This window comes from Mesoplodon mirus (genome assembly GCF_964341445.2).
Source record: "Mesoplodon mirus genome assembly, chromosome: 15".
Lineage (NCBI taxonomy): Eukaryota > Metazoa > Chordata > Mammalia > Artiodactyla > Ziphiidae > Mesoplodon > Mesoplodon mirus.
This window is the reverse complement of record NC_138991.1, coordinates 36,716,640-36,728,130: the sequence shown is the minus strand read 5'-3', so window position 1 is coordinate 36,728,130 and position 11,491 is coordinate 36,716,640. Positions and strand designations below refer to the sequence as shown.

Sequence of the window (11,491 nt, the reverse complement as noted above, 5' to 3'; positions counted from 1 at the left end):
GGCCAGGGCCCCTCCACACTCTCAGGCCTGAGACAGATGGACTGATCACCCGCCCTCTCGACCTCAGAACAAGGTCCCCGTGGCCCCTGGGAAGGCCGCATGCCCAGGAGAGGGAGCTGCGGTTCCCAGCGTCTCCCACACCAGGCCTGGCACAGTTCATGCACAGGCCCAGCACAGCCCAGTGAGGCCCAAGGCTATGGTTGTACCTGCTCCCAGGTGGGGAAACTGAGGCTCTCGTGGTTAAGGACTTGCCCAAGGTCACACAGACAGGAGGTGGTGGGTCCAGGATTCAAACCTGAGGCTGCCTGACCCCAAGAGGCCTCTGATCTTCCCACTGCCTGTGAGGAAAAGCCAAGGGCAAATTCACACCTTCCTCCCTTCTTCCCAAGCCCTGACCCCGTGATGCCAGGGCCCCTGGAAGGCCTGGGAGGACTTATGTTCAGGGCCTGGAAGTGTAAGCTTCATGCAGCCAGATCTCAACTCATGTAAGAGCCCAACAGAGCTGCACAGCCCGGCCCCTCCTGTCCAGCTGGCGACCAACTAACTCCCGGCGGGGGCGTCCAGGATATTGAGGTCCCCTGAACGCTGGCTGTCTCATCGGGGATCACCAGGTCACCGACATTGCACAGACATGGAAACTGAGGCCCAGAGGGGAGGCCTAACGATATGTATAGTGTGACTGGATCCCTATCAGTACGATCTATAGGTACATCGTGTGCACGCACGCAGGTTTGCACCTATATTGTGACTGGAAAGATACTCCACACACAGTTGGCTCTGTTTCTCAGAAGTTTAGAACCAGAGAAAAGGAAACAGTTTTACCTTAACACCTCTGTACTTCAGGTAATTAAAACAACAACAACAACCTTTTTTAGTAGAAGAAAAACATACCCCCCTCCCCTCACCCCCCATGACCCTCCACCCCCGTCCACTGCCAAGGGCTACACGAGCCTCGTCACTGGTCCCCAGCTCCATGCTGGATCTTGTCCTCTCTCCCCCGCTGGCACAGGTACTTGCCACCTCCCTCCATTCTTGGCCTTTGAGGCCCCTCTCCACCTGCTCCCTGCCTCCCAGCTCCCCCGCCCCCCACCCCACCCCCAAGCCACAGCCCTGTCAAACACCATCTTGGTCCCTGGCAGCTCAAAGGCCATTCAGCTCCACAGGCCTGCTCTGGGGCCTCCTTCCCATCCCCCCAGTCCCCACCTGCAGCAGTGGGCCAATGTCACACACTTCTGCCCTCAGCTTTCCCCGCATGCTGTGTGTGGGTTCTGGAGTCCCAGTTGTGTTGATCCCTTCACCAGGACCTTGCAGGACCTTCCCCAGCAGGTGTTCTGCCTGGTCGGCCAGCTGGGAGCCCTTCAGAGTCTCCCCACAGGGGCAGGCCGGGCCTGCCCCCTTAGACTCAGAAGAAGGGCCTGGAAGTTCACCCCACACCCACCCTGGGCCATCTGCAGGTTTACTTGAGAGGCAGGGCAGGAATCCAGCCCTAGCTTCCCTGGGAACCAGAATGGAGAAGGAGAAAGCAGGGCAGAGCTCTCTAGAATGTTTTCCCACACTCACACCGCCGTCAGGCTTGGGAATGAGTAAGCGGTGATCACTAACTCCCAAGAAACCGTCCCTCCCCTCCCCTCACAGAATCACTCACCTAAGAGTGCCGTCAGGAGGATCTGACCCACTGCAGCCTGAGCTTGCATTGGCTACATCAGCACCCCTTCAGTGGCACCTGAGCAGCTAGGGCTGAGTGCTGAGATATCGGGTGTTTCCCCCTCCCTGGAGGAGATGGATCTGCGGATGGATTTGTGGGTGAGTGGGTGGATGGATAGGTAGGTGTGTGGGTGGGTGTATGGATGGATAGATGGATGGATGGATGGATGGATGGATGGATGGATGGATGGATGGATGGATGGGTGGATGGATGGATGGATGGATGGATGGGTGGGTGGATGGATGGATGGATGGATAGGTGGGAAAATGAGTGGCCAAGTGTGTGAGTGGATGCATGGGCTAGTTGCAGACTGGCCCAGGAGTAACTTCTCCTCAAAGGAATTTTCTAAATCTCTGAAATGTGAGGCCCTGGCACCCCCCAGAGGCCAGAGTCTCTAACTACCCATCATCCCTAAAGCCTTGGGCACCAAGTCTTGAGAAGCAGGGACATGGACCTCGATAAAGTTAGGGGTTCTAGGAAATAAAAAAACCTGGGGTCCAGTGCTGGCTCTTCCCCTGACTTACTCTGGGACCTTGGGAAGGTTCAACCTTCTGAGGCTCAATTTTCTCATCTGGATGCCTGTGCTGGTAAGTGGTTTAAACAAAATTATGTGTGGAAAGTGTCTGCAAGGGTTACCTGGCACATATCAGGTGCTCACAGGAGGTAATTTCCTTCCCAGAGGCGGCCCTAGGACACGCATGCACCCACACACACGCCCGAGTGCACACGCACACACATACACACACACACCCAGCCCAGTACGGAAGAGGGACAGAGAGTGAGACCCTAGGCCAGATCAGACAGGAGAGGCAGATGGGGACACATTTATTCTACAGGAGCTCCAGGCTCTGGCAGAACTGGCCCAGCCTCGGGGGCTGGGGGCTCAGGGAGCGGGGACTCACACAAGAGCCCCGAGGCCTTCTGGGGCTCAGCCTCCTGGGCCTGGTCCAGCTGGGCTGTGTGCTCAAAGGCAGCCTGCAGCAGGTGGGAGGCGAGGTAGGTGGTCCAGGTGACAAGGTAGGCCAGGTGCCGGGAGGTGACTGCTGCCATGCTCTCCACACTGCAGTGCAGACGCTTCAGCGGCGCCGGTGTCCCCAGCACCACGCGGTTCTCCAGCAGAGCCTGGAGGGGACAGGTGGATGGGCAGGTGATAGCCAGGAGCTCACACGCTGTACTACCTGCTGCCAGCCTCCACACCCCACCAACCCAGGCCCAGTGCCCCAGGCCTGCCCTCCCCAGCCTGTCCCACACCCACCCCACCCACCTTCCTGGGCAGCCGGCCCAGGCTGCAACAGTGGGCTTTCTGGCAGTCTCCAGGTCAGCAGTAGTAGCAGCCCGGCAGCCAGCATCAGGCTGTGCAGATATGACGAGAGCAGGTCTGTCCAGGTGGCCGCAGAGAGGCCCAGCTGCTCCCAGGCACCCAGCCGCTTTGGGGCCAGGCCCGAGGCCCGGGCACAGCCCAGCACGCCTGTCCACACCAGCCTGGGCTCCTGACACACCAGCCACACAGGGACTTCTATCAGTGTCAGCCCAGCCTGTAGAACCCGGCCCACGGGGCAGGCTGAGATCTTGGGGTGTGGGTGGGACTCCTGGGCCTCCTGGGTCAGCCCTGACAGCCAGTGGTTAAAGAGGGTGGTCTTGAGGGGCAGGAAATTGCAGAGGTGGGCCCGGTTCTGGGCCAGCTGCAGGAGGAGGAGACGACCACCACCCGTTGCCACTCACCTGGGGCAGGAGCCCTCCCTGTCCCAAGTTTTACTGTGGGGGTGGGGATGCCAGGCCACCCTGGGCCAGGCCCTCCCCCCTCAATTCCCCCCGCAAAGAATGATCTTTATCCGTCACTTGGAAGGGCTCCATTCTCAGGAGGGGGCTTTAGAGGTGTTTCATATCATATTTGATTTTCTTTCCTTTGGGTTGTTTTTGTTTGTTTGTTTGTTTTGTGTTTTGCATTTTGTTTTTGTAGCACTAGATGGCTTGCAGGATCTTAGTTCCCTGACCAGGGATGGAACCCAGGCTGATGGCAGTGAAAGCGCTGAGTCCTAACAACTGGACCACCGAGGGATTCCCTTTCCTTTGGGTTTAAATGGTTATTTACAAACCTCCAGACTGAAGGAGGTTGACTTATTACTGTCATCATCATCATCATCATCATTATATAAGGAATGACGATCGCCCTCAGCCCTCTAATCCTGCAGGATTTGAACCCAGAGCATTTCCTTCTCCCAAGCACCTGGGATTCCTTCTTATCAGTTGCCTCTTGGTGTCATGACAGAGGCAGTGCCATTAGGGGTAGACAGGTGTGAGGCACAGGGACAGTGACAGAATGAATGACTGACCTACTGTGAGGGGTGAGTGGGGGGGAACCCAAGAAGATGTCCAGATTCCTGTCCTGGGTGACAAAGTAGATGTGATGCCTCCCATCCACTGGGAGAAAGAGTGGGCCTGGATGGGGAAAGAGGCTGGAAATGAGACTCACTTGAGTCCTGGAGCTGAACAGCCCCTCATCAGAGCCCTAAAGCCTCTAGCCCCGAAGCATCGCCAACCCACCAATCCGGACCCCACATTCTCCGGTCCAGAGGACCACCTGGAGCCCTAGGGGACAGTGTGGAAGGCAGTCCCCCGGGGTTGGCTGTGTGCCCCACGGTGGGCGGGATCAGCAGAGCCAAGGGGGTGGAGCAATGCTGAAAAAGGAAGGAGGTCCAGGGGTCCAGCTAGGAGAGGAATTAAGATGGAAACAGGAAACAGGAGCTGCACCTCCACCCCTCAGCTCGCGAGGTAGAAACCAGGAAGGAGAGAAACCTGTTATATCCCACATGATCCTATAAGATAGGCTACAGGAGACGAAAGAGAGGCTCAGAGAGGTGGAGCAATTTGCCCTAAGTCACACAGCTAAAGAGTAGAGTAGCTGAGATTCCAATCCAACCATGTGTGTCTTTCTACTGCCCTGTGTAATCGCCCCTTTCTCTGCCACAGGAGCAGACTCAGGGGACCTTTTTCTGATAACTCAACCCACTGAGGAGTTGTGATTTGGAGACATGACCCCAATGGTAAGCATTTGCAAGTTTGAAAAAGACAGATGGGAAGGGCAAACTTAACCCACAGGAGTGACCCTCTGTAGAGAAAATTCCAGCACTGTGGCTTGCAGGTGGGGCTTCTGAGAACTGTCGGATTACTCCGGGAGGGAGGCAGCCACCTTGTTTCACCTGCGGAGTCCAGCAGCTCTGAGGTGGCCCTCGCCCCCTGCCCCCCAAACCCCACTCACCAGTGTGGAGAGCTTCACCACCACCAGCAGAGTCCCCAAGAGGCTGGATCTGACCGGAGGGACAGCCTCCATGTCTGTCCCTCCTACCCCTCCTCCAGGTGGGAGAGGCAGGGTGACCTCTCAGATACTGCAGGGTGGGGGTCAAGTTACCATGGGGACCCAGCTGCTGCAAAAGGCTGTCCTTTACCTGCCTCCCGTCCCATTGCTGAACGGAAACTGGGATATTTGTCTTCCACATCCTGTCGACTTCCTAACTGGAGACTGCTCCCGTGGACATCAACTCCACGAACCTCCCGTCCACCCAGCACGGGCGGCCAAGGCAGCGTGAGAGCGCTGTGCCTTCCCACGCCCTTCCAAATCCCGAAGGAGCAAAGGCCTGGGATATAGAAATCTTCACCCCCAGGGCCTCAGGTGACAAAATGTTTGGAGGCAGATGGAAGCCTCAGCCACCCAAATCTGAAATCTCCTACCTAACCCTTCCCCCCATCCATCCTTCTTGCATTTTGCTAAAGGTTGGTCCCCAGTCACAGAAGCAGAGAAGTGCGGCTGTGACCTTTATTCTACGATGTTAGTGATTTGTCAGTGGGTTCTGAGATTCAGTTAGAGGAGGGCAGGAGAGAGAAAATGTGCCCACGAAAGGCCTCAGAGGATCCTGGAGAGAGGCATTCTCAGAGGGAAAGGGGGCACTTGGCTGAGTGAAACCCCTCAGGGCCACAGGCTGCCTGGAGCATCTCAGAGAGGTTTCTGGAGCCATGAATCAGAGTCAAAGGCTTAGAAATCTGGGAGAATCCAGAAACTTGATCACAGCGTTTCCCGCATTGTTTTCCTGTCTGGGTCCCAGCAGATGCCCCAAGATGCTGCAAGATGAGGCTCTCACACCTTTTAGAAAATTTTTAAAGACGCCCTCTGGTGGCAGGGTCCTGTGAGTGCAGGGCACCGTGAGCGAAGGGCCCCTCTGCCCTGGCACACAGCGCGATTTCAGTCTCACTACCCTCCTCGGCCAGGACCCTTGTGCAGGATACGACCCGCCCAGTTGTACATGGCAACCTGCCATAATAAGTCCCTGGAAGGTCAAAGACAACCTTTGCCCAGGGCAAGTCCTGTTCACCCATTTGTTTCCTCCCCACGGGGCAACAGCAGGGGTCCAGAGGGTAGAGCGTGCAAAGTCCCTCCACTCTGCCCTCTGCCCTTGCCCCTCCCCTACCTACCCTCTATGTCTCCAACACTATGTCCCTGAGGGGTCGCTGAGGCTTCAGAAAGGCCACCTTGAAATAAGTTTTGAAGGATGAGTAGGAGTTTTCCAGAGAAGAAAGTATGAAGGATGGTCTGGGCAGAGGGAACAGCATGATTCCAACAATTCAGTATTACTAGAGCATAAAGTAGGAGGTGGGGAGGAACACGAGGTAGATGGTGAGGTCAGCAAGGACCACATGGGTCATAGAATATTCCATCAAATGATAGGAGCCATCGAAGAGCCAAGGCAGCAAGGCACTGGGCATCAGCGGGGACTTTACAACAGTCCCTCCAGCTGCATGAGGAGGCTAGACTAGGGCAGAGAAGGGCTCTTGGGGGGAAAGGGGGAGATCTGATAGGAACCCACAACAATAAGCCCTCCAGGCACGAGATGATGGCAGCCAGGACGGGGGCTGAAGTGGACAGATGCCAGAAACGTGTGGAAGGTGGAACTGACAGAGTTAGAAGCTGTCAAGAATGGTGAGAGGTCCAAGATGGTACCCTAGCTGCAAGCTACCAGTCGGCCTGCTGGGGTTTCTTGGATGCTGGTAGAAGGCACGAGACTCATGGGTCAGAGAGGATGGACAATGTATTACGGCACTAGCAGTAAACTGGAGTATAAGTATTTTGCTTTGGTTCTTTGAGTCCCAAATCCAAATGACATGAAAAGGGGCAGATGGTACCTGTACACTGAATGGGTGGATTACAGAAGAGAAACTCTGAGCTTAGGGAACCCCAATCTTTTCTGATGGGCAATAAGCAAGCCTGCCCTTTGCTCCTGAGAGAGACATTATCTTTATCATGTTGGACCACGCCTGTGCTTTGAGAAGAAGTTACATATTCCAAGGCATGCTGGAAAAGATCACCCAGAACAAAAAGCAACCATCTCCTCTGCAGAAACACAGGAGACCTGGGGGGAATTGTTTCCCAATAGAAGTTTGAGGAAAGAGAGGTAAAGCAAGGCAGGGGTCAGGGGTTCCTCCTCAGAAGGCTTGGGCAAAGGGTAGATGGAGGTACTGCCCACTAAGGTGGGGGTTGGAGGAGGAGCAGGTTTTGGGAAGAGCCCGATTGCTGGGAGTCAGATGATGGGGGCTGAAACTAGCATTTGCAATTTGTTTTCCATCCTGTCTCTCCTCCCCTCTTTGGCTTGCCCCCCACCATGACCCCTGTTAAAAAGAAACAACAGGCTCCAAATGGAGTCACTTGTGCTAAGTCCCTCCAGGACTTAATATTTAACCTAATTGCAATTTCAGCCCCCAGGAGTGGAATTTTAAGCCAATCCATCTGGAATTTCCTGGTCAGCACTAATGAGGTAATCTGCCTAAGACCCCCTGCCTTCCTCTATGGGAAGGTGACCTGGCTCGAAATAATCCACCTTCTTAATTTCCTTGTCCTGCCCTCCTTCTGCCTATAAAAGCCTTCCATTTTGTACAGCTCCTCAGAGCACTTTTCTACTTGCTAGATGGGATGCTGACTGTTCATGAATTATTGAATAAAGCCAATTAGATCTTCAGATGTACTCAGTTGAATTTTGGCTTTTAACAGATTTGGTGGCAGTAGTGGGATCCAAAGTGAACTTCTGATGGCTTTTGGGGACAATGAGAAAGACAAGTGTGGTACCCGCACACCCCTTTGTTAGTTCATTGTCTTTCTCACCATTTCTGAAGCCAGGGCAAGTTCCTCATGACTGCGAGCTCTGCTCTCTTTGCGTCAAGCTCCTGGTCTAATTGGCTTTCCAGGTAGTTCCCCATTTGTTTGGGAACCCCAGCCCTTGATTCTGTCCCCAGATTCCATGTTGGGAACTGCTGGTGGTTTAGTCTGCAGTTTCCCATTTGTTTGGAATCTTTCCCCACATTCCACATTGGGAACTGCCATGACTACAGTAGTTCCCCATTTGTTTGGATTCAGGCTGCCCTCTTCATTTGCTGTGGTCTGCTGGTTCAATGCTTTCCCCCGGTCCAAAGTTCCCCAGGAATTGGTGGTTACCAGCTGGAGTTGGATTGGGTCCAACTTGAGCTGGACTGGGTCCAGTAAAGACTATTGCTAACAGGAATCTCAGAAGCCAAAAAGTTGCAAAAATTGGTGGGTGCTGTGCAAACACTGGAGACATCGAAATCAAATTGGCTAGGAAGAAAAGTAGCTAACATCAAAGTAGACTGTTTCCACTCAGGACACTGGATCAAGATTTTATACTTTAACTAAACATGAAACTCTCTCTTCTTCCTCTCCTTTACCCTGGCATTGGCCTGGAAAGATAATGTCATCACCCATATCTCCCATGCCATTGCTAGGGGGTGTAAGCTCTGGAATTTAGAACAATTTTTTATTTCAGGCTAGAAGATTCTAACCCCATATGCACTAAAAACCTGAATGACCCCTGGCTTAGGAGTAAATCCAATGGGAGTATGATCAGAAACCCTCTCCTTAACTCTTAAAACATTGCCGATTCCGTTGCTAAGACACTAGCTACCCAGCAAAGATCCTTAGACTCTCTGGCCAAAGTTGTTCTTTATAACAGGATTATCTTTTAGCTGAGCTGTTCTGTGGCCAACACCACCTGCTGTACCTAGAATGAATGCTTCTGGGGAAGCTGAAACTCAATTACATAAGATCACTGAGCAAACGATTTGGCTTAAAAAGGTGACTCCTTCAATGGGGTCTTTCTTTGATTAATTTGATTTTGACTGGTTTGGGTCTTGGAGACCCATGGCTCCCAAGTGCACTCTTAACATTGGGAATTATCCCGCTTATAGTTATAATAATATCTCTGGTGCATTTCATTCTCTCTAAAGCTTTAAAGGCATATTTACAGCTGCTAATCACCAAACAAATCTCCCTAAGACTGGACCTCAAAAAAGGAACAAAGAGAATGATTGACTAAAAAATTGTGAGTCTGAAGTCTGTGCAACCTGTGAATACTACACAGATTCAGCAACAAAGCAGCATCACCAAAAACTGAGAACTATAGAGCAGTAGGTGAGTGGTACTAACACTTAAAATTTTGATCACATCTCTCAGTTATGTTGAGAGTTTGATCAAAGGGGGAGAGTTGTTAGAAAGAAACAACAGGCCCAAAATGGAGTCACTTGTGCTAAGCCCCACCAAGACTTAATACCTAACCTAACTGCAATTTCAGCCTCTCCCAGGAGTGGTGTTTTAAACCAATTAGTCTGGAATTACCTGGTCAACACCAGTGAGGTAATCTGCCTAAGACCCCCTGCCTATCCCTAAGGGAAGATGACCCTGCCTAAATTAATCCACTGTCTTTACTTTCTTGCCCCGCCCTCCTTCTGCCTGTAAAAGCCTTCCATTTTGAACAGCTCCTCAGAGCACCTTTCTACTTGCTAGGTGGGATGCTGCCCTACTCATGAATTTTTGAATAAAGCCAATTAGATATTCAATTTACTTAGTTGACTTTTGGTTTTTTAACACTTGGCATCACCATACCCAGAATTCCACTGTCACTAAGGCTGAGCTGATCATCCTTTACATCATCTTGACCAAACTCCCTGGACCATGTGGTCCAGGCAGGAGCTGGAGACCTCATTCTGCCCCACTGCCCCCAGGGCTGCCCCTCAAGGTACCTACCTCTCAAGCTCCTTTAGGATGCCAGGCCCGGGCCTCAGTCTCAGCTCCAATCAACTGTCCCCCACCCTCACCAGGGCCCTCATCTTGGTCCCCAAGCTAGATTATAGCAAGGCTTCTCTGCGGCTCTCAGACCACAGGAGGGAGGAACACAGAGGGCTGGAAATCTAGTAACAGAGGTCAGAGATTGCTCCTGGAGTGTAAAACCAACACAGGACCTCCTCGTAACCTAGCTCAGGGAAGGGCAGTCCCAGCCATGCCGTCCCACAGGCCAGAAACCCCAGAGTCAGAGTCACCCCATCACCTTCCCTCCTGACCTTCATGTCAAGCCACCTCTGAAGGCCGGGACCATGAATCTTGTTCACTACTGTGCCCTGTGCCTAGAACAGCGCCGGGTGCATAGCAGGAACTCCATAAATATTTGTTGAATTAATAAATGAATGAAGGAGTAATGGCCTCGGAGATCCCCACCTGCCAGGCTGGAATGAAAGCAGCAGGAGCTGCTGCAGAAGGAGCCCCCCCACCCCACCCCCGGCTTGGATCCTTCAGTAGGGAGCCCTCCACTCCTTTCTCTTTCCTACTCAACACTTAGGTTCCAGGCCATCCATGAACTATTGTGCTATGTGGTATCGGGCAATACCTCCACTCCCTAATGGCATGGACCTGGTGGCATAACCGAATTATCAGTGGCCGCTGCCTTGCCTAACGCCAGGGGGCGCCATTCCCCAGTCCCTGCCCGTCTCCGCGGAGATTTTCCTCCCCGGCCCAGGACACAGGCCGAGACAGGCGGGAAGCCCGCCTTCGACTTCCTCGCAGTCCCAGGGGCTCTCAGATGCGCTCCCTGAAGGTGCAGGACGGCGGCGCGACCGCACGGGGGCAGCAAACACCAGGGGCGCGGGGGCCCGCCGAACCCGAGCGCGCTGCGCAAATTGATGCAAAGTTTTCCGTCGCTGATTTTGTCCCTTCTCAGCCTGCGACAACAACGTTGAGTCATTCCGAGGAGCTCGCCCGGTGCAGGTCCCGTCCTGCCTGGGTTGCTGGAGGCGAAACGACCGAGAAATGTTCAGGACATTCTCCTTTCTTTCTCGTTCCAATATTAAAACTTCACTTTATTTCAAATCTTCATTTTTTCCCCCCAGAAGTACGCAAAAATGATAAAATATGCCTTCAAACTTATTGGAATTTGTATTTTTTTTTCTTTCTAAAGATGGCTTGATTGAAACCACTTAAATGCAAAAAAAAAAAAAAAAAATGATTATTAGGGCTTCCCTGGTGGCGCAGTGGTTGAGAGTCCGCCTGCCGATGCTGGGGACACGGGTTCGTGCCCCGGTCGGGGAAGATCCCACATGCCGCGGAGCGGCTGGGCCCGTGAGCCATGGCCGCTGAGCCTGCGCGTCCGGAGCCTGTGCTCCGCAACGGGAGAGGTCACAACAGTGAGAAGCCCGCGTACCGCAAAAAAAAGAATTTTTTTACACAAAAATGAATGAAAATGCTTTAAAAAGTGTTCTTTAAAAGGATACAAAGTTGCCAAACCATCCCATTGTTCAAAAACATTCACACCCCCCCCAAAAAAAAAAAGTTTGGATAAATGGGAAAAAACACGTCAACACCTGCGCAAAGTCACACCTGCGTGGTACAAAAATCAACATGTGAAAAACAACCATGGCAAATAATTTTCACCAATTCATTTACTGATCAGTTTGTTCAGA

At 52.8% G+C, this 11,491-nt stretch overlaps 1 protein-coding gene across 1 annotated transcript; it reads right to left on the bottom strand.

Moving 5' to 3' along the window:
- Nucleotides 1–2,530: 2,530 nt before the first annotated feature.
- TMEM270 (transmembrane protein 270) lies at nt 2,531–5,036 on the bottom strand (the record flags this gene model as incomplete). Its single annotated transcript, XM_082644118.1, is given in 4 exon segments — nt 2,531–2,874; nt 2,999–3,015; nt 3,017–3,387; nt 4,965–5,036. Coding segments are annotated over 4 exon segments (804 nt in total).
- Nucleotides 5,037–11,491: the final 6,455 nt, after the last annotated feature.